General features: G+C 36.8%; 1 protein-coding gene across 6 annotated transcripts in view; it reads left to right on the top strand.

Moving 5' to 3' along the window:
- LOC113048001 (glutamate receptor-interacting protein 1-like) overlaps window positions 1-22,299 on the top strand; it is a 226,551-nt gene extending 204,252 nt beyond the window's left edge. For 2 of the 6 annotated variants that reach the window (XM_026209490.1, XM_026209489.1), the window contains exons 14-22: window positions 4,923-4,992; window positions 6,746-6,891; window positions 12,182-12,386; window positions 12,513-12,652; window positions 13,839-14,015; window positions 18,440-18,609; window positions 21,279-21,316; window positions 21,602-21,713; window positions 21,871-22,299. In XM_026209490.1, coding sequence (XP_026065275.1) covers window positions 4,923-4,992; window positions 6,746-6,891; window positions 12,182-12,386; window positions 12,513-12,652; window positions 13,839-14,015; window positions 18,440-18,609; window positions 21,279-21,316; window positions 21,602-21,713; window positions 21,871-21,987 — 1,175 coding nt within the window. In that variant the 3' untranslated portion in view covers window positions 21,988-22,299. The remainder of the gene's footprint in view (window positions 1-4,922; window positions 4,993-6,745; window positions 6,892-12,181; window positions 12,387-12,512; window positions 12,653-13,838; window positions 14,016-18,439; window positions 18,610-21,278; window positions 21,317-21,601; window positions 21,714-21,870) is intronic. The other 4 variants (XM_026209485.1, XM_026209486.1, XM_026209488.1 and 1 more) reach the window with 3 other exon arrangements.
- The last annotated feature ends 1,839 nt before the right edge of the window (window positions 22,300-24,138 follow it).

The raw sequence follows: 24,138 nt of genomic DNA, 5'->3' as shown, positions 1-24,138 counted from the left end.
TCTACCCTTGTAAAATGCCTGAGAAGGCACAGTTAGTGACAAACGTATTTTTTAGCATTCATATGCAGCGAGTGTCTGGTGCATTGTGGGGATTTAAGGCATTGAACTTGGGATCCTGCCTTTCAACTTTATATCGGTTTTTGCAATTTTATCTCCTCTGTTCTCTACACTAGACTACTTTCCAAACCATCATCATTCCCTTTTCCTCCAGAGATACTGTGTCTATTCTCCTGTTGTGTCATTGTTTACCATCACCTGAGTCCTTGGAAAGATCGTTATAGATGGATCTGCTTGTGAATTCAGTCTGTTTTCCACCTGCAGTCAGGGACTCTGCAGAGCTTGCTTCGTAAACCCCACGCTCCTAACGCTCGAAGCCTTTCCCAGCTGCTTCATCAATGCCGCCCGCATTGTCAAGCCAGAATGATTCATCACCTCATCCCAGCTCGGTTTTGTGACAGTGACTGCTTTCCCCATTACAGCAATATGATACGAACTTTCTGTTATTAGCCAGAAAGCGTCTTCGTGAAATGCATTGGTGGACCCCATGCAACAACCCAGCAGTAATTGCTTCTCTCTGAAGCTGCGGTGTTGTTTACCTCCAAAGCAATTTTGCCGCTTTCGTCCTCCACACTTTCTAAATGAAAGTATTTATTATCTTACTGGTTGTGTACAAGTCCTCACATTTGTTACTTATTTGATGGGGCAAGATTCTCCCAGGATTGGCTACAGTATGTAGATATGCACAGTCCAAAGATAATAGCAAACGGTTCCCAGTAAAGCTTCTTTGTGGGTTTTTACAGCTGTCTGAACTTCCTTAATGAACCAGACGAACTACTCTGCCTGTGCTAAAGTAATTCTGTAAGTGCTTTTCAGATCGTTAAAAACAGTTGGTTCCCATTCCAGTGTGTCTTCTCAAAGGCTCCATGATATCAATAAACATATTTTATGTGTTCAACAGAACACCCCAAAAAATCTCTTCTATGCAACATGAATGGAAGATTCTGAAGAATAAATTGATGGCTCTTCAAGTATGCAAGTACAAATGAATGGCAGCTGGAGCTTTCAATATTCAAAAAGCACCATAATTCTGTATTACATTGAAGCCATATAATAGTTTTCTGGGAGGGAAAGAAAAATGGAATTCAAGATTTCAAATTTTATTACAATTTTTACTTTGAGAATCAGTCCAATTCATGAACAAATGATTCATGGTGGTTTAGTAGTTGAATGATGAATCAAAAGATTTAGAATAAATGCAGAATGAAAGACTCAATGAATCAGTTCACCAAAAACATTGCTTTGTCGTCTCTATGGACTCAGCAAGATTTTCAATGAATTATGACTTTTTGCCATGTTCTTCAAAAAAAAATATTTTAAAAAATGTGTTCAGAAAAACCTAAAATACAGTGCACAGGTCTCTTTTATGGTGTTTTTGAATCCTCTTGCAACCCCCATTTACGCTAATTGCATGGAAAACAGCAGCTTGAACATTCATAAAAATATCTCCTTTTGTGTTTTACAGCTGAAATAAAGTCATACGGGTTTGGAACTGTGTAAGAATGAGTAAATAAATGAACTTATTGTTATTATTGGCTGATTCAGAGATCATGGAGTTTGCACTGATGGGTGGAGCTCTGGTTTTTAACTAATGAAGACCGAGTGCTGGATGAGATGTGTACAGAGAAATCCCATTCTAGTATTATATTTATGCAAAGACAGTCTACTCAATTATGCCTCCGCTTGGCTCAGGACCAGCAGGATGTCTGAGAAAATCAACTTTTATGGCTGGGAATGAAAGAGAAAGAGAAAGAGAGACGTAGGCTGTCCTATCCACATGTCGATCGATTTATGTATATGGACTTTGCCGAGCTTTTGTGGCCTTACTGAAGAGTTTAATGGCTTTCTGTTTTGTGCCTCTGCGGGGCCCGTATTTCTCAGGTACCAATAAAGCCATAGTAGGACATGTTTATAGATGTTTTGTTTACTTCTCCTTAAAGATTACCGTGTCGTCTTCTCCTGGTGGCATCTTGAAGAATAAGACAAGATAATATTTGTCTGCTTAAACTACAGATTTGGCTTTTTTATAGATTCAGATTTTTATAGCCCAGAAAAGCAAGGTTAATTACTAGTAGAAATGCATTTGAAGATCACTGTGGCCACCACATAAAGTTTACCTTAGAAACTGGATCAGATAATGCACAAAGCAAATGTTTCCTTCATGCAATTGTTCCAGTTTGACACTTAGCTCTGCTCCAAGATTGGTATTCACCTGGCCAGACCAATTTGAGCCGCAAAGTGCAGAGACTGTGAATGAGACACGCTATTTATCACGGTCAGGTCCAAATAGCAGTGCAAGCACAAGGGAGGAAACTGACAAATCAGCTACCAGTGGCAACCACAGTGCCACTTTAGAAAGCAGACAGAAGATGGCTGTATCTTTTCCATTCCGAATGTCATAATGTAGCCTGTCTGACAAATAAGATTCATCTTGTTGCGTGATTTCTAAAACATACTATCAAGCTGAGTGTCTGTTTATGTGAGAAGTCTTTTTTTTATTGTTGCTCTGGATGCTTGCTGTAAAATTCATCAGAGCTTCATGGAGTTGAAAGGATGTGCTTTGATGTGCTTCATCTGAAGGTGACATCACAGCGCTGTACTGCAGCATATGGTGAGGTGCCTTTAAGGTCAGCGGACATGCGCTCTCTTTGAGCGGAGCAGAAAACATGATTATTTCTTTGGTCCGAGAACTCACTAACATTTGGAGATTGAATTGTCAGATACATCACAGGAACTGTATTACTGACCATTTGCTCTCAGCTAGCTTGTTCAAACCTAGCTCATTCTGATCGACATCCTTAAAGCAATTTCTTTCCTCTTTTAAACTGCTAGTGCTGTAGTCCCTACCATCGAGATTGAATCTTTGACCTTTCTCCATGGAGTCATCCTTCATTTTCTCTTTTGACAGACAAACCTCCCTGACTTGCTTTCTAATTTGAATGTGGAAATAAAGTAGCTCTAATTTGGGTCTTTCAGGTCATATTAGCTGAATAAAGAGGCATGTAAAAAGGCATTAGAGATGTTTTTCACACCATACTATACATAGTCACACTTGAAGATATATTCCTTTGTTAAAATATGCATTTTTTATGATACATTTTCCAATTATATTATGATTGCATATTTCAAATGCATTATATTTTTTTTAATCTGTTGAAAATATTTTTTTTAGAGAACATCTCTCTCTCTCTCTCTCTCTCTTTCTCTCTCTCTCTCACTCTATATATATATTTACATATATTTACAATTTACACATTTTGTATTTTACAAGATTTATTGTTGTTTTTTAATTTATTGTATAGGCTTTGAGATATTCCATCATATTAATCAAGTTCTCAAGTTATCAAGCTGCTCTGTGAATTGGAGCTTGCAGGGTTGTTCTCGAACTGTAACAACCCAGCACAGAAAACCTCTGAAACCATCTGTCCAACATGGACACATGCTCTGCATCTCAATGCGTAGAGCTTAAAGAACAGACCCCCACAGGGCAGCATAGGACAAGTCCCCATCACTGGCAGCCTGCACATAGTATCAGAATTGATGATGATTAAGCTGTAGCACCATCTGGAAGGCATATTAGGTAGAAAAGTGAGCAGGATTAACAAAAGAGATTATTTTTCTTATTCAAAGTGAAAAAGACATGACCTTCCAATCTGTACGTGATGCATTAAGTGAACATGAATCACCCTGAGCTCTTACGAAGAGAAAAATGCTCTGTCTCGTCACTCGAGAAGTTTAATATCACATCTCCAGATGATCCTGGTGGTTTAGCGACCATATGACGTGATTATGGACTCACATCTGTCCCCTGTGCAAAAGAATACAACTAGAGCTGCTAAAAAGGTCTATTTCGCACTGACGTAATGGCTCTCTTCCAAATCCTAGAGAGCTGGCAGCAATTTGTTTAGGCTATAGATTTATTAATTTATAATAATATAGAGCGGTTTTTACCATTATGTAATATTATATAACTTTTGTTTTTATCGAAGAACATACAGGTCCTGAAACATCTGCATTCACAAAATAGTTAAATCATGGTTAATTCATTTAATATATCAACAGCTTAACCATGTTCTCTTAATAAAAGGTTTAAAAACTAGCAGTTTCTTCTTGATTAGAGCAGATATACAAGAGAGAAAAGATTACAGTACAATATATAGGGGATCTTTCAATGTTGTGTTGGACGATGGGGGGCTTAAGAGTCAAAAAATCGAGAACAACTATCCTCGACTTATCCTCGAAAAAATATATATAAATAAAATGGATTAACCCAAAGCTTAAGCTTATTTGTTGGTCTTAACTTGTCAGGCTGGACTGTTAGCTGGTTTTATAGGGGTTTTAAAACTACTAAGGCAAGTAAACCATTCAGGCTGGTTCAGAGTGCTTTCTTTATGGTTAAAGTGTCATTTTTATATATGTACTATTATTTGCTGCGAGACTGTCGTCCAGCCAGCACTGTGGAAAATGTTTATCTCCGTTGTCAGTCAATGAGAGTGGCATCTTTTGCAGTGGTATCATGTCATTCTCAGAGCTGGAAAAATGTAAAATAGACAACAAAACCATCAGTTCCGACTTGTCTGGGCTGACAAGTACTTGTTCACGCTACCAAAAGCAGCTAGTCCTCCACCAACCATGCGAAGAGGCACTACAAGTTGATACAAAGCTCTTGTCGTGTCATCAGATTTTTTCTCTCCAACATTAAAGACACTTTTGTCACCAAGGCAGAACCTTGTATTGTACCTTTAAAAACTTCTAAGTTGTTAACTAAGAATGACTCCCGAGTTAGATAATCAGCAGTGTTGCCTACAGAAAATGAGTGAGATTTGCAACTAAAAAAGTTTGATTGTTCTCTTCTCTCTTCACAGCTCCTTCCAGTAGGAAGCCTGGAGATGCACTCATCATCTCTGACATAAAAAAAGGCAGCGTGGCGCACAGGTACTGCCTCGCATCATTGTCTTGCACCATATCTCCTTTAAAATGTACTCTTAAATTTTATAGAAACGCTAATCTCCTGCATAATAACTCATAGAGCATCTAACACAGCTACACCCACAAGCATCACTCGCTTTGCTATATTAAACAAAAAATACATGATGGATGGATTACGTTTTCTACCTGAGTGCACAATATTGCACTCAACAAAACACACTTTAAAAACAGAACATCTTTCGATCTTTTTTATTCAGCACAACTTAAAAAAATAAAAGACAGTTGAAAAGTTTTGAAAGTAATTGTGTTTTCATCATTTCATCATAAAATCATTTCTTTTTTGTATTTTGCATGGTATACACTATACACTTCAAAAGTTTGGAGTCGGTACGTTTTTTTTTTGTTTTTTTTTAAGAAACAGATACTTTTATTAACTTTCAACATTCATGAGAAGAAATAAACACCAAATCAGCATATTAGAATGATTTCGGAAGGATCATGTGACACTGAAGACTAGGATAATAGCTGCTAAAACTTCAGTTTGGTGCACGTCAGCACTGTATTTCTAAACTCTCATCCAAATCTGCCCTTCACCCATGCCTTAAATAGCTTCAAATAGACCCAAATGGCTAATGTAATGACATCTGCGCACAGAATTGAGCATGACTACGAGCGTATGCTATCTGCATTCGACCTGCTAAAGCATAATTATGCATATAAATGCTAATTTTCTCCAGGCTACAGAGGAAGGCTTCTGATTGAGTGCGGCTGAGAGAATGTGTAACCCTCCATATAGACACAAATCTCTGCGGCTGCCCTGAGGAAAGGTGTTGAGTGCTGTTTGACTGCATAGTTGTTGATTGTGAGGTCTATGCAGGGCTGTTTGCAATAAAATCTAATCTAGTTGTACTGACTAGCTTAGTTTTGTTGTTGTTTTTTACAACCTTTCACTCATAGCTCGAGAGTACAGTATAACATTTCAGGTTGGTAAGATTTTTTTTATTTATTTCAAGGAAATCTCCATTTATTTGTTAAAATGGTTAGCAATATTGTGAGGCTAACAAAGCTGGGGGAAAAAATGATCCACGGCGATTGTTGGGGGAGGCTGTATACCAGTATAATTACCTCTTTCAGCACATATACTCTAATTTCCCATGCTTTTACATAATAGAACATATGTTTAACTGCTAATTATGCGAGGAGGAGAAAGAGAATTGGGTTATGAACCGCTGTGTACACCATGAAGTGGTTAAACACGTGTCTGTCTGTCTTTGTATTCCTCATGTTAGACGGCCTTGGCTGTCGCAATCTTTCACATCTTGCTCTCCTCCATTTCAGCTCTATTAAAAGAGCCTAAAAATAAGTGAGCCATTTAATATGAAGAAGTGGTGGAATAATTGTGAATTCAGGCAGGATTACATCTCAGTGTCTAATCTGAATATAGAACGACACACAATTATGGCCAATATGATAAAAATATGCTAAAATTCCGTTTTTTTTGCATCGGATCTATGTCAGCCCCTCTGGCTGCTCTTTACTGTGTCCCATGGTCAATACTCTAAATAATGGATGTGTTGTCTTGCAGAATGTGAGCTCAGAATACATTTGTAAATGTCTCTGCATTTACAGGGAGAAAATAACCTTTTTTTAAATATCACAAGATGAAATGGAGATGTACTGCATGGCTGAGGAAGTATTAGTTTAAAAAAAATCAGAAACATTTGTGCTTGTAACTGTTTTTTCTTGTTCTCATTCAAAGGACGGGCACCCTGGAGCTGGGGGATAAGCTTCTGGCAATAGACAACATCCGTCTGGATAGCTGCTCCATGGAGGACGCCGTTCAAATCCTGCAGCAGTGCGAAGACCTGGTTAAACTCAAGATCCGCAAGGACGAGGACAACTCAGGTACCTATGAGCCTCTGCAACTAAAATCCCCACACGGATACAAATTTACACTAAAAACCCCCATGCAAGGATAGAAGATCTCAGCAAAGACTTCTAACACAAACGTTTGTTTGCCAGGATCAAGATAAAGAATGAGCTATTAAAACCTGACTGATTAGCTTACTCTAATCTGGTTTTAAAGAAATGACAAGGACAAAAAAAGGACGAGATGAGAAAAAACATGGCAGCATTATTAGCTATGAGTCCCTCAAAAGAAAAAGCTACCATTTTCCATATTTCACTATGTTCTTCCTTCAACTTAGACGAGTTGATACGTATCTCTCCCGTCTCAGTGCGTGCACTTAATCACTGTAGCGTGCGGCGCCACTATGTTAGTGTTTCGCTTAGCACCACTCATTCCTTATGGGGCGGTCTCACTAGACTTTCAATGTGCTAAATTTTTTCAGACGCCACTGCGAATATGGGCGGGAGCAGGATATAACATCAGGCACCAAGGTTTCCCCTCAGTTATCACAACATGGATTCCGATGTGCTTGTACTGTGTCTTTTGCGACGGCGTTGAAAGCGTCTCTCTCTCTCTATATATATATAAATATATACACACTAATCATTAAAAAAATTATAAAATGTGTCTGCATTCAAATGTACCAAATGTTCCTGTTTCCACTGACACTGCGAACTATGTAGCTTCTTTCTATATTTTATTTTTATAATCTTTTAAAGATGTATTATAAAATAGGTAAAAATTAGTGTTTCCTTCATTTTTGAATTTCCATACAGAGAGGTCATGCAGTGATGTATCGATCTTCTACTGGTCTTCACGTGATGCGAATTCGCAGGTCAGAGTTCACCGAACGTGAACTTTGGAACTCAGCAAAATGCGAAATTTCTTGCATGAGCTTGTGTTTCTGGTCTGACGCATTTGCATGCGTATGAATGGAAGTCAATGGAACGAAAAGTGCAGTCTGACCGCCCCTTTAGGATCCAAATAGGGATGAATTTAGAAGCCACCAAACACTTCCATGTTTTCCCATTTAAAGACTGTTGCATGAGTAGTTACACAAGTATGGTGAACCAAAATAAAATGTGGCGAAAAAAGATGTCAAGTTGAGCTGAAATTTAAACAAAAATAAGTTAAAAAGTTAACAAAAATTCATCATAAATTTTAAAAATTATGTATGTAATTAATATATTGGACCAATCTGATATATCGCCCATCCTCAGTGCTTAGTTACTGCTTGATAATGTTTTAAGCAGATTAAATTTTGATGTTCCTTGCTGACATCCTTCGTTTTCCAAAGATAATTCAGTAAAAAATCTATCTTTTGTTGTTTTAGACCCAAATAACTTTCTTAAATATAGCTAGCTTCTGTTTTACTCTGAGGTAGCCCATGTTGAGGATTTGAAGTGCCTCTGCTACAGGAAATGTCACAGATCTTCGCTTCTTCTGGGCTTTAACAACATACACAACTCCCCTTGCTCCTGCAACCTCACAATTCATCCTTAATACTATTCGCATTGTGCTCATAGAAGAAAATTAGGTTTAATTTATCCAATTTAATGCTCATTTGGTTCAATTATCCGATTAGAAACCCTTGGAGCCCTTATCCAGCTTTCTCCAAAGCATCTACCCACAATTCTTTGCTACAGAGGCATTATACTCATACTACAAAGCAGAACTGCGAATCACTTTTATTTGGCATTCATATTTCATCCAGGACATCCATTGTGTTCGTGAAATGGCACCTTATGTGTTTCAGTTCCTCACATCCAAAGCCAGAGGCTCGTTTAGATCTTTCTCGCTGGGAACATTAAGGTCGACGTTCATTTTTTACAAGCCCTTTTTTAGAGCTTTGACAACAAATCATCAGTCTGAGAGAGGCCGTGCTGACTGGCGTGTTAAGTGGGGGTAATTTCCCTCCCATCTCTCCATTAGTCCAGCACCAAAAAAACTAAAGCGTAATGAGCCAAACTCGTGTTAACGAACATCCCCAGACCCCCAGCATATACACACGCACACACAAATCAATGCAGTTAGAGCTGCTGTGATCTGACGGATATCAACGCTTCATTGGTATATGGATTGCGGGTGGGAAATGACAATGATTTGCCCTGAGGATCTGCATTTTTTTTCACTTTCTCTTTAGTGCATTTCCTTCTTGGCGTAGCCATGTCAAAATGGGCAGGTTAACCTCTTAAAGGGATTATATGATCCTTTTTTAAAGATAGTTATTTTGTGTATTTGGTGTAACAGAATAGGTTGACATGCTTTAATGTTCAAAAAACAAATTATTTTTTAAATACTGTATATTATTGTAGGTCCTCTATGCCCTGCCTCTCTCAATCGTGTCTTCTACAAAGCCCATCCTTCCGACAAACGCAGTCTGCTCTGATTGGCCACCTTACCTCGTGCATTGTGATTGGCCGAACACCACAAGCAAACGTTGGGAATGTAATGCCCATTTCCTTAATCGCTAACTTCATCTTTCTAAATAAATGTAGACAGACACAGTGATGAAGCTCATATGTGCAGTACACAAGCCACGGACGGTTAAGAAAGCGGACTACACTGTGCTTCCTCTCTCTCTCTCTCGCAAACACACCTGCACGCACACGTTTGTTTTTGTGAAAGGTGGGGACATCCCATAGCCGTAATGGTTTTTATACTGTACAAACTGTATATTCTATAGGCCTTCACCAACACTAACCCTAACAGGAGACTGCATTTTTACTTTCTCAAAAAAACTCATTCTGTATGATTTATAAGCGTTTTGAAAAATGGGGACATGCTGAAGGTTCACACTCTCCTTGTAATACGTGTCATACCCATGTCATTATAGAGATGTGTCCTGATATGTCAAAAACAAGAGCATGCGCACACACACAATACATAAAACTAGGGTGCGATTTGTGAACAAAAACAGACTGGGGGGGGGGGGTGTTTTGAAACATTTTAATTCATAAAAATAAATCATGAGAACATGAACTAGATAATAAAGAGAGACCTCGCGCTCGTGCGGCAGCACCAGAGAGTTTCAGAGACTAAATAATGATTGCCCAAAAAGTCGCAAGATTTGTCACTAATCGCTTTTTTGGAAAAAAGTCACTAAATCTAGCGACAAAGTCGCCAAGTTAGCAACTCCACAACCCGGCTTCAACCGGCTCGCAAGTGTTGATAGGCTATTACTCGTGAGGTGTAACCAATCAGATTTGAGCAGACATTGAGCAAGTCTGCAGAGTGGTGAATACAGAGAGGCTGAGTGCAGTGTCAGCTATACCAGAGCCAGCCAAAGTAGCACATTTGAAAATAAAATTGACTTTAATCAAACCACGGATCCGTGATAAGTTTTGTGATCTGTCTCGGCACTAGTGTAGTAGCACTTATCACTTTGAGGGGCGGGGGGTAAATTTCAAATTTCAAACCATCAATACTCAATGGCCAATACTTCTAACTAGTAACAAAACAAACTTATAGTAGCTGAATCCGAAGCACCAGATTGTCGTAGCAAAGTCAGAATGACCTCCTCTCCTAGGTTCACGAAACGGTCGTCTAATGCGTTGCTGTTCTCTTGAAAGTAATCTTAAAGATTCCTAACTGCATCTTCTTTCTGAAGGCCAAATAAAGTGTTTTTGCTTTGCCTAGATACACACAGGATCTCCCTGAAATGGCTGCTTCAAAACTAACTGTGGTTACTTTAACTATGGCTTCTTTCTTTACGTGAGCATTTGGGCGGCATTAAGCGAATATTTCCACATAGTGACATAGACATGAAGGGGACGTGTTAGAACAAGCCGTTTTGGGGGGATTTGGGATTTTAGTCTTTGCAACTTAACAGATTTTTTTCAGGCACCAAGAGCTTGTAACACTCCAAAGAGAAAGGAAAAAAATTAAATCGCATATGATCCCTTTAATTGATGTTGAGCATTATGAATCAGTGCCACAAATATTTTATAAAACACTTTAAAGTGGATTTCTCTGTTGCTGTAGCCACATCTGTTTGCCGAGTGCATGCAAAATGAGTTCAGTCTTATAATTAATTTACATTATGATTTCCTGTAACTCAGCTGGTAGAGCAACTAGCACGAGAATCCCCTGAGGACACACATACTGATACAATCTACAGTTTGAATGCACTAAGGCACTTTGGGCAAAATGAAATGTCTGACATGAGACATTTAGTCTTTTGAAGTGCATTGTGGGTCCAGGATATGGACTTTAGTTCTCCTTTACATGATAACGTGTATTTTATGTAGAGGTAGGTGCAGTATCCATTTTTTTTTATGGATCACGGAGCCAATATCCTTTTTTATTATTATTATTATGAATTTGAATATTTTGCCAATCCCCTTGTATTTTCCATTTCTCATTTTTGCTTTTTAATTTTTTTGGCCTTTCCCACTTTTTTTTTTTTTTTTCGCTTTCCATTACTCTCTAGTTTTTTGTTTTTTTTTTGTGAGAACAATAGATTGTTTCTCTCTTTTACTTTTATTCTGGTTATGTTTTTTTAGGGTTGTCAATCAATTATATCAAATTTTAGTCAAATTAATTACATGATGTGTTTAAAAAATGTGACATCTGATTCAAACAAAAAAATAAAGAATTTTTAGATATGATTGTAAGTTGTTATTAATATGTAATTACATATTTATAATAATTTATAATAATATATCTATCAAAATTTAGATTTTGTAATCCTAAATTATATTATATATTTTGTAATTATAAATTATCTTCAGAAAATATTTGTGATTAAAATATACTGTAGCAATTCTGTGTGTACTGATACATTAAATTGCAGTATTTATTGCATATTATAAAATTATAATTTATGATTTTATATATATATATATATATATATATGTATATATATATATATAACTAACTCTATATATCTTCTAACTATCTTCAGCAAATATTTATAAATGTGATTCAAATAATTTCTGTTATACATCTATATATAAATGATTCAAAACCTCTTTAAAAAATGGCAGATGACATGCTAAGGTAGATGTTATTGTAGGACTGGTCAGTAATTATTATTATTATTATTTTTTTAAAGGCAGTACTTGGTGAATGGTCAGTTGTGCATTAAATTGACATCTCTAGTATTTTTATCCCATTTCAATTTTTTTTCCTTCCGATTCCTTTTCCTTCATGTTTTCTCTCCACGGATCTTTTATTTTCTGGTCAATACTTCTCCATCCTCCTTCCATCCCTCCTCTCCTTACCTCCTCTCTCTGACCGGTGTTGTGAGGGGTGTCTTCGCTCTGCTCTCTGCCCCTCTGTGAGGTATCCTACGTGATGGCAGTGTTGATAGGGACGCCCGTGTGCTGTTGGCCTGTGTTGCAGACGAGCAGGAGAGCTCTGGTGCCATCATTTACACGGTGGAGCTGAAACGCTACGGCGGGCCGCTGGGCATCACTATCTCGGGCACCGAGGAGCCCTTCGACCCCATCATCATCTCTAGCCTCACTAAAGGTGGCCTGGCCGAGAGGTACGTTCTATCAGTCTTCAAGCCTGTCAGCAGTTGAGAAATATCACATTTAAGATGTATATATCTTGTAAAAACAAAAAGGCTTTTGCCCTTTCAGAGCGAGTTGGTGTGCTCTTGTGTCCACAGGACCGGTGCCATCCACATTGGTGATCGCATCCTGGCCATTAACAGCAACAGTCTGAAGGGCAAACCTCTCAGTGAGGCCATCCACCTGCTTCAGATGGCAGGGGAGTCCGTCATACTGAAGATCAAGAAGCAGGGAGAATGTGAGTGCTGACACGCACACTTACAGCCCAATGGCTTTTTATTTGTACACTACAGGTCATAAGTCTGAACTCACTTCTCATAAAAACCTTCCAAGCTAAAGGCTTAATGGTTTATGCTCAAATACTTCAAGTTAATTTTGTTTACAAATGCATAAATGGTGCCTGTATATTGAATCACATTGCAAAAAAACACAATGTAATAAAATTGTATTACTTAATTTTATGTATTTTTTTTTATATTTTTTATTTATTTATTTACAGTGAAGGGAAAAGTTTTTATCATTTACATTTTTTGGGGGGTTACTTAAAAATTCTATTTTCTCATTTGAATTATTTACTATTTTTTTAAACATTATTTGTCTAACCATATTTCCCAGACTTCTGATTGGCACGTTCTTTCACTGTTCTGTTATCTGTCACGCTTTCTCACACCCATTAAAGCTGCAGCAGGTAACTTTTGTAAAAATATATTTTTTACATATTTGTTAAACCTGTCATTATGTCCTTATAGTAGAATATGAGACCGATAATCTGTGAAAAAAATCAAGCTCCTCTGGCTCCTCCCAGTGCTCCTATTGCCATTTGCAGAAAGTCATCCGCTCCCGGTAAAAAACAACCAATCAGAGCTGCGGTCCGTAACTTTGTTTGTGTTCAAAATGTAGAAAAATAAGCGAGTACACCATGAATCCATTTTCCAAACCGTGTTTTTAGCTTGTCCTGTATCTCTAGGGTACACCTATAATAACTATTTTAGATTGCTTCGGGGGTACTGTGGCGGAGTAACCCAGTACCTTTGTGATTCTTCATAGACATAAACAGAGAGAAGTAGTTCCGGCTACAATGTTCTTCCGCAAGACGCAAGCAGTTCTGTTTATTAACCGCTAGAGCGTCAAAAGTTACCGACTGCAGCTTTAACTCCCAGAGAACTGTACTGTATCTTTGTTGCGCTAAAAAGCAATAAAGCTGCCTAGCCGTGAGTCATTAAAGCCTAAGGTCTGATTAGTTTTGTCTCCATCTATCATATACTGTAGACTGACAGTAGACAAGGTAAAGTTCCTCATCCAAGAACAAAAGATCAAATGAGCACTGATTTGTGGGCCTAATATCCAATAAGTCTGGATCTCTCTGGTCTGTTGACTGAGATGGGATATGAGTCAATCATCTTCTTTTTTCCTTCTTTCTGTAGTGGCAAGCCCGAAGCAGCCCTCAGTAACGGGTCGTTTGAACGATCTGAGTGATATGGAAGATGATAGTCAGAAACCCAGTAAACTCTCTGACAACTATTCCACTACCATTCCCAGCGTGGACAGCGCTGTGGAATCCTGGGATGGCTCTGCCATTGACGCCACCTTCAGCACCCAAGGTAAATTTGAGTGTGTGGTTCTAAATATGTTTTGGTACTTGTTTTACGAAATGCAATTAGTGTTTCTACCTTTCAGGTTTTGAATCAACTTTATCGCAGGAAATGCGTCTCAGTACCCTCTAGGCGAAAATTTGATTGGAGCGACATTACACATTGTTTAAATTATATGTGCCATTTAGAACGTTCCTGTAGGCATTTCAGTTTCTAATTGCAAACAAGATGGAATTTGTTTAAAAGGTTTCCGAGATGGTAAGTGACGAGGAGGTGTCAAAGTTGGTTTCTAGTTAATAAGTTGGAGTAGAAATGATCCCATTCTAACTTGAGGGAAATATTGTCATGATAACTAACTCCCCAATTATGGGTATTTTTGTTATCTACGTAATGACATGAGAGTGAGTAAATAATGACTTTTTTATCCCGGTATGGGTTCCTCACGGCCACCATGGTTACACCACCTGTTCTTTCACATTTGCTACAGCACCAGCAGTGTTGGACCCATTGCATCCTGGGTGTTTGGATGAGTCCCAGCAGGTCTAATGTAGGTTTAATTGAGTTTTCCATTCTCTCTGGACCTGCAGACATGTATTTACTCAAGTAATTATTTGGAGTAATCTGCAGTGGGATACGTTTTGTTTTATTAGGCCAGCTGGTGGTACAGTGCTGGGGCTAATATGGAAAAATGCATTATTTTACTAAGAGGAAAAGGATTCCTAATGAGCGCTGGGATACACATGGCCATTTGGATAACTCTTTAGTAATGTGTTTGAATTGCAGTCAGCTCTCCTGACACTGAGGCCTCCTGGTCAAAAATAATGGCAATCACCACTTGCTCTGTGAATGCCAAGTAGGCACATCACACATTTGAATGTTTCATTCAGAGAAAAGGTTCCTTTTCATTTATGAATAATACAAGCATTACTTCCATGCTTACCCAAGTATATGCATATTAGTGAAAATAATTGCTGAAATAACAGTTTGTTTATTGATTTTCAAAGTTTAAATGACTTTTTTTGTGTTAAGATTTCTTCACCACAATTTTCTGCAAATTTTCCATTGTACATCATTTCAGTTTCAGCCATGCTTTAGGGAAATTATATATATATATATATATATATATATATATATATATATATATATATATATATACACATTCTTTTTCAATGTATACAGTACATTTTCTGCCTTGTGCCAAATGCAAGTAACACTGTGATCTTAATCAAGAGCAACAATGCATTTTGTCAAACAACTTATATTTTTTATTTTTGTTTGCAATAATAATAATAATAATAATAATATATTTAGTTTTTTAATGTATTTTTGTATCAATTAATCATTTAGCAATTTTTATAAATGTATTATTATTGTTATTATTATTAAACAGAAAATTTAATTTTGCAATTTTAGTTGAATTTAAATTGAAAACATTTAGTTTTCTTGTAGTAATGATAATTATGAATAAATACATTTTAGTCAAGTTTCTTCAGTTAAATAATTAGGCTATTTAAGTTACATTTAATTTAAATTGAAACAAAAATTGTTTGTTTAATAATGACAAGAATAATGAATACACGAGCACAATTTACTTTTGGAAATGCAAATCTAGGTACAAATATCATTTGAATCGAAATTCTAGAAGTCGAAAAGTCTATCGAAAGTCTATCAGTTAGCAAAACGTGTCCCTAATTTCCATTAATAACTGAATGTCATCAGTCATTTTCAATTTATAGTGATGATTAATTCATCCCAGTGCTGCTGGCATTCACCTCTTTAAAACCCCCTTTTGTCTTGTATGTTATTTTCCATGGCTTTCGCTCTGATGGGGTGGAAGGACACTTTCCGCTCATGTTAACAGGTTCATATGGTTGCTCTCCCACCTCAGGCAGCGCTGCTCTCTTTCTCTCACTGCTCCATACATAAATGAATCTCAGATGGTTGCAGAGATACGGAAGCCATTCACAGAGAGCAGCAATCTGCCCCTTAAATTATGGATGATGTGGACAGAGCATAAATTTAAGATTGCTGGCAAACGATTGGCTCTCATGGGATTCAACTAATTACAGCTGTATCCAGAGATAAGGCCAAAGCTGACTCTGAACTTGAAACCATATGTCTGATGTCTTATACGATTAATGGTCTACCTGTATGCAATATTCAATCTAATTTTTGTTCTTGCTGAGTAAAACATATTTCTCTCGGACTGAACCTTGGGCCACGAACCTTATTTCAGTTTTCTTTGCACACAAAAAGTATTCTTGTAGCTTCCTAAAATTATGGTTGAGCTACTGATGTCACATGGACTATTTTACTGATGTCCTTACTACATTTCTAGACCTTGATCGCAATAGAACCCTTGCTATCTATGGGAGGGTCAAAGAGCTCTCAGAATGCATAAAAAATATCTTAATTTGAATGAATGAAGAATTAACGAAGGTCTTACAGGTTTGGAATGACTTGAGGTTGAGTAATGAATTACAGAATTTAAATGTGTGGGTGAACTATCCCTTTAATTCTATACTGAAAATCAGTGGACATTAGGGCTGCACGATATTGAGAAAAAATGACATTGCGATATTTTATTTTTCTGCGATATATATTGCGATATGAAATGTAATCAAATTTTTTCTTACAAACAAAAATGGGGTGCGCACAATTACATTCTCATTTTAAATTATTTAAACATCGACACCATCGTGTCAATTGATTAAAATGCGCAAGGGAGAGAGCAAGACAGCGGTCGTGTTGTTTGAAGACGGTGAGCGTGTGGCCGGGGCTCGCTCTCTCTCTCTGTCACGTTCTCTCTCGCTCTCGCTCTCGCTCTCTCTCTCTCTCTCTCTCTCTCTCTCTCTCTCCCTCTCGAGCGCACTCTCTCTAGCGCGCTCTCTCTCTCTCTGCCCTGTTAAACTGACAGGACTTAAAAACACTAAACTTTCACTCTGTGATGGTTAAGCTGTGCAATTAATCCGCCAATCACATTCGTCAAGGGCCGGGGAGCAAGTGGCCTATACGGTTAATGGATAACGGATCAACTACGACAGCATACATCGCACATCCCGCGATGTGACTATCGTGGATTCGTACATCGCGATATCGATGTTTAAACGACACATCGTGCAGCCCTAGTGGACATGCAGCTAGACGTTTTAATTCCGATTCGAGAGGTTGCTAGTTTTGTTTGCCTTTTTTGTGTCTGGCTCCTGCATACTGCTCTCTGCGTAGGAGCAACATCAGTAGCATACAGCTGCACATGCACAGTTTAAAGGGATGTTAATGTCTGAATGTACTTCTTTCCTTGAAAAGGGGACGTAACACTAAAATAGCTATCGAGAGAGTCTAATTGAGGATTCCTCCACCTTCTCAAGCCCTGAGGGGTGAGCAAATCACAAGCAGTTAATCCTTATTGAATAACTGGTGAATCTTAAAACCCTGAGGCCATGCAGTGCTAGGCGGTGGTCACCGAGGGAGAATCAGAGCAAAGCATATGAAATACAATGCTGTGGCTCCTGCAGGAGATGAGTGTGTGAACAACGGCAGCATGTTGTCCTCTGCTCTCCCTATAGTCTTCAGCAGTCTTGAGCCAGATTAATGATGGGAACCTGTGCATCCAGAAGCTCCTGTGGCAGTGTTGTGTGAGAGTGCAGCATAATGCATACCTGCATTCTCTCTTTTGGGAACAGCTTTTTGCATAGATTTCTTTTTTTCTGTCCGTCTCATTCAGGCTTATATTGATTTTTGGATTTTTTTCCCTATATCAGCAGGCTAATGTTGTGTGCAGGGTACAAAAGTACTTGCCAAGTGCCAAATACAAGTAACACTGTGACCTTGACAGTTGGCTGGTAATGTCAGCATAAGCAACAGCAATGCATTTTGTTAACTTATTTATAATAATAATTATATTTTAGTTCAACTGAATTTAGTTAAAATATCTCATTAATAATAATAGTAATAATAATAATTTATTAGTTTTGTTTCAACTGAAACATTTAGCAATTTTTTCTAAACTGAATTGTTGGTTTTCTACCCATCAGTTTTATTGTCAATATTATCATCAATAATATTTATTTATTGTAGTTATTAGTTTTGTTTCAATGAAACATGCAGCTATTTTAAATTTAATTTAGCCTTATATTAGTATTATTTCAGTGGAATCAAATTTAGCAATTTTATTTCAGTTGAATTTAGCTGTTATGAAAGTTATTATTATTATTACTATTAATTTTAGATATTAGTTTTGTTTCAATTTAATAATTTAGTTATTTTATCTGAATTTAATTTTGCCTTATTATTATTTGAATTTAGCTATTTTGGTTTAGCTGAATTGAGCTAAAACAGACCACTTTTATATTATTATTATGGCTTGTACATTTTATTAAGTAGAAGTAGCAAAACATTAATTTTGGACTCTGCTTGTGTGTGTTTTGTTTCAGCTCCCACAGGTTTCCAGGCATCGGGCTACAGTTTCCACAGTCATGAGTGGAGGAATGCCAAGCCCAGCCGGGACAGCCTCTCCCCGGGGAACAGCAGCCGGCAGAGGAACAACATCCTGCCGGACTTTGGACTCAGTGTGGATGAATGGGACAGGCCAAATGCTAGCGGGGTACTTCAACATACTACTAGTAAATTATATTAAATAGCTGAAATACACATTCCAGCATATACAATAATCTTCATTTTGTTATTTTTTTTTATATAGGAATAGTTCACTTGTCATATCGTTCCAAACCCGTATGCTGCTGTTTTTATTCATTGAAACATTTACTGACCTTGACAGTTGTGTTAGACAGTTTTTATCATTGAGTTCTACAAAAATTCTTCTTTAGTTAAGAAAAAAAAAATACAGGTTTGGAACAACTTGAAAATGATGAAAAGTAATGGGTAAATATTGAGAGAGCTTTCATTTTGGGATGAGATATTAAGAATACATTATTTGATGGTTAATGTAATGACTTGAATTCACTGAAAGGATTTTATAAGAGTACACAAACAGATTGAAGCAATGAACTTTGTTGCCATTGCAGACATTATAATTCCAGGTAACACTTTAGAATAAGGTTCCATTAGTTAATGTTAGTTTAACTACTTTCGTTAACATGAACTAAGCAAGAACAATCCTTCTACAGCATTTATAAGTCTTAGTTCATGTTAATTTCAATATTTACTAATGCATTATTTAAATCAAAAGTTGTGCTTGTTAACATTAGTTAATGCACTGTGAATTACCATGAACTAACAATGAATAACTGTATTTTCATTAACTAACATTAACGAAGATTAATAAATACAGTAATAAATGTATTATCATTGTTTGTTCATGTTAATTAATACATTAACTAACATTAACTAATGGAACCTTATTCTAAAGTGTTACCTAATTCCATACAAGTTATTACTGCTTTATTTCCCTAAAAATTAAGGACTGAAGTATCGATATCCATTGAGACATGGACTAGTTTAGTGCCAGACTCTACAGAAAGGCATCGTGTGAAGTCAATGTTGCTTAACCAAGTCTATAAAAATGTTTTGTTGACTCCTCAAATACAAAAGACAATCTTAGACGAGACCATCAAAACAATTTCTAAGTGAACTGACTTTAAAATTCACATTAAGTGGGTCTTCAGCAACAATTCTTTGTTTTAACTCTCAGTCATTATAACTGATCTGCACGGTACATCTGCAGAACATTGTATTGTCAAACGCGCCGTTACTGGAGCTTTGAGCGATCGTTTCTGGGTTGATTTCACTTTATTCTTTGTTATTCTCATACTGTTGGATATTTGTAATTCAGATTCATTGTGCTGTAGATCAAAGGCATAACAGGCCCCTATGCGCAGTAATGAAGCCAGCAGCTCTTAGGAAGAAAAAAGGCCTTTTTAAAGTATTTAGCTGACAGTAGAGTTATGATCACCCTTTGAGATTTCTTCACAGGATTGTACAGTTCCCATTTAATGGTGACTGTGAGCTGCCTTAAAGTCAACATGAAATCAAAGCTGACCCCATTTACTTACAATCTTCATGCACATACCTGATCTTACTGTGCACAGTTCATCTGTGCATATTGTGCCAATATTTCACAATCCAGTTGAAACCTGATGAATAAAGCAGGGCTGTAGGAATGAGCTGATAAAGTGGATACACAAATCAGCCTGGCTCATAAATATTAGTTAGCTGGCGGAGCTTTCATCCAGTAGTTGTAGCTGATTGGCTGAAAAGCAGATGAGTGGATTCTAACCACAATATGATAACCACTTATCAGTTGAGCATTTATTTAATTAATTATGGATACAACCAAGTTGTTAAAGGAATTGTTGTAGTATTAAAGTTGACACCGATATCCTAGTATTATTTATATGCTGTCATGGTATTTATTATTACTTTTTGTTATTATTATTATTATTATTATTATTATTGTTTTCATTTTAACTTAAGTTCAAGGTTTATTTCCTTTTTTATTAGTTTTATTTTTTTCATGTTTCTATTCAGCTTTAATTTTTACTAGTGCTTCAACTTAAAACATTATTTAAATGTATTTATTTTTTTATATTTGCCTTTAATTTATTTTTGATTAAATTTAGTACTTAAACTTAAAGCTTTATTTTAAGACAACATTTCTAATTTTTTATATTTCTATTTTATTTCAGCTTAATTTTTATTACCAAAAACAATTTTAATAGTTTTATTTAACATTAAATCACTGATCGAAGTTTTACACATAACAATATTTAAATCTGGTGATTATTGTCAAATATTTTGGGAGATAATAATTAAGAATAGTAATTTATTATATTTTAATTTCTTCTACTTTTTTAGTAGATGCAATGCCTCTATAAAAACCCACCCTACCCTATTTTTTTCCACTGCAATATTGAGGTAAAATGGATTCCAAACCATTTCATGTTGACTTTAAAGCACTACAAATTTAACTACAAAAAAAAATCATCTGGAAAACATCAGAATAAAACAGCAGAATAAGAGCTTGTTCTACGGAGAAGAAACTACTGCAACTTTAATGCATTCAGTCTTTTCAAATATTGTCAGCATTCTGCAGTCTGTATTTAAATAAGAAAAACTGCATAATGCAAAACTTCCCCAGTCTTCTCCAACACAAATTCCTTTAGCATTTGAGAGTTTGTATTACAATGCTTTTCAAATGAACTGTCCTCAAGATGTGTTATATACAAGATGTGAAGTCTAAATCACTGCTGTGTCAGACTGAGTGAACTGGTTTGACGTTTGTGTTATTGATTGAAGCTGATCTCCCATTACAGGGCATCCACGCTGCCCACCGGTTTAATCTCAGACAGCAGGTGAGGTTCAGTGCTGTGCCTGTTTAACCTGCACTGCTTCCCCGAACCAATCCGGCCCTTTCACTTCATAACCCAAAGCCCCACGATCCACCAGGGCATCACCGCCAATCACAGTGTGTCCGACCGCACCGGGTGTGTGTGTATGTGTCTTTCAAGAGCCCCACCATAGCCTGCACGGATCATTGGTCGTCCCTTGCGTTCATCACAGTGACACCTGCCTGCTCATTGGCTGCAGTTGTTGTGACATACCAGGTGGTTAATATGTCCCTTTTGTGTTTCAAACAGGTTCACTGTGGGACATGACGGGACTGAGCCGGACCAGGAAGAGAACTTCTGGTCCCAAGCGCTCGAAGACCTGGAGACGTGTGGCCAATCCGGGATCCTGCGAGAACTTGAGGTAGCGCGGGAAGAAAATGGCGTTTGTTTGTGTTCATTCCCCTCTCCCCACGTTCATTCCTCTAGCTCTTTGCATCCATCATCCCCCCAACACAATCTTTTTTTAGTAGCGTGCTGTGCCAACCCTGGTTTTGTGTAACAGCTCCTTCTTTTTCCAGGACAAGGCAGACAGGCTTCTGAATAAGAGAAACCTGGCCATCTTGGTACCCCCTTTCCTTTCTTTGGGCTTTCTCTTTGCTTTTAGCGCTGGCACCCAAGTGCTCTCCTCATGCTAATAGCTCAGTGTCTCTTGCTGGGGGGCTGCTTGAAAGGGGAATGGGGCTCACAGACAACCACTACTGGCATCCACTTCAGATCCTACGGGTGCATTCAAAACTAATTATGACACGTTTAAGGTCTAGTTCACCAAGATTCTGTCTTCATTTATTCACTACTGTGTTGTTCCAAACTTGTGAATCATATATGCCTTCACGTTAAGGATAGGTATTTGAGTAATTTTGTAGTCATGTACTCAGATATTTAAAAAAGATAAGAAAAAAATATAAATATAAAAAAGGATATTTAAATAAGGTTTACTCAAAAATAAAATGGAAGTTAAAACATACTTATAATAATATACTGGAAGCTTTTAGGAAATTTCAAAGGTTTAACGGTTAAAAAAATATTAGAATGAATTATTAAAAGAAAAGAAAAAAGAAAAGAAAGGAAAAAAATATATAGTCAATATAACTTTTAGTTATCCTCTTTGGATAGAAATATATATATATATATATATATATATATATATATATATATATATATATATATATATATATATATATATATATATATAATATATAGATTTTTAAAAATGCTTATTCAATCACTGCAAACCAGCGTTATTTTTATGTACTATTATAGTATTTATTTATTTTTATTTATTTATGTTGCTTTTATTTATATTTGGTTTTAATTTTTTAGTAATTTGTGTGCTTTTGTCATTTTGTTTAATATTAAGTTTTAATTCATTTTATTTGTTTTATATTCTGCTTCAGCTATTTCAGTGTTAGTTTTTGACATTAAGTTTATTTAGACTCACTTTCCACTTTATAAGGTACACCTATTCAATTGCTTGGTGACAATCGGTCACATGGCAGCAACTCAATGCTTTAAGGAATCTAGATGTGAAGATGACTTGCTCAAGTTCAAACCAACATCAGAATGGGGATTTCAGTGACTTTGAAAGTGGAACAGTTGTTGGTGACAGACTGGCTGGTCTGAGTATTTAAAAATTGCTGATCTAATGGGATTTTCATGCACAACCATCTCTAGGGTTTACAGAGAATGGTCCGAAAAAGAGAAAATATCCAGTGAGCGGCAGTTGTGTGGACGAAAATGCCTTGTTGATGTCAAAGGTCAGAAGAGAATGGGCAGACTGAAGAGAAATGGTAGAAAGGCAACAGTAATTCAAATAACCACTCGTTACAACCAAGGTATGCAGAATACCATCTCTGAACGCACAACACGTCAACCCCTGAAGCAGATGGGCTACAGCAGCAGAAGACCACACCGGGTGCCACTCCTGTCAGCTAAGAACAGGAAACTGATGATTTCTACAGCGAAATTCAGATGGTAGTGTCAGAATTTGGCATAAAGAACATGAAAGCATGGATCCATCCGGTCTTGTTTCAGTGGTTCAGGCTGGTGGTGGTGTAATGATTTGGGGGATATTTTCTTGGCACACTTTGGGCCCCTTAATACCAATTGAGCATTCTTTAAATGCGACTATCAAGGTGCTAGCAAGGTGTACCTAATAAAGTGGCCAGTGAGTGTAAGTGTATGTATGTGTATTTATATATATAATTTCCATAAACAAAATTTAAATTAACAATATCAACTCAGCTGGAAAATTAATTCATTATATATATATATATATATATATATATATATATATATATATATATATATATATATATATATATATATATATATATATATATATATATATATATATATATACAGTATTGTTCAAAATAATAGCAGTACAATGTGACTAACCAGAATAATCAAGGTTTTTCGTATATTTTTTTATTGCTACGTGGCAAACAAGTTACCAGTAGGTTCAGTAGATTCTCAGAAAACAAATGAGACCCAGCATTCATGATATGCACGCTCTTAAGGCTGTGCAATTGGGCAATTAGTTGAATTAGTTGAAAGGGGTGTGTTCAAAAAAATAGCAGTGTGGCATTCAATCACTGAGGTCATCAATTTTGTGAAGAAACAGGTGTGAATCAGGTGGCCCCTATTTAAGGATGAAGCCAACACTTGTTGAACATGCATTTGAAAGCTGAGGAAAATGGGTCGTTCAAGACATTGTTCAGAAGAACAGCGTACTTTGATTAAAAAGTTGATTAGAGAGGGGAAAACCTATAAAGAGGTGCAAAAAA

Source organism: Carassius auratus, chromosome 29 (assembly GCF_003368295.1).
Source record: "Carassius auratus strain Wakin chromosome 29, ASM336829v1, whole genome shotgun sequence".
NCBI classification, from domain to species: domain Eukaryota; kingdom Metazoa; phylum Chordata; class Actinopteri; order Cypriniformes; family Cyprinidae; genus Carassius; species Carassius auratus.
This window is presented reverse-complemented; position numbering and strand designations above follow the sequence as displayed.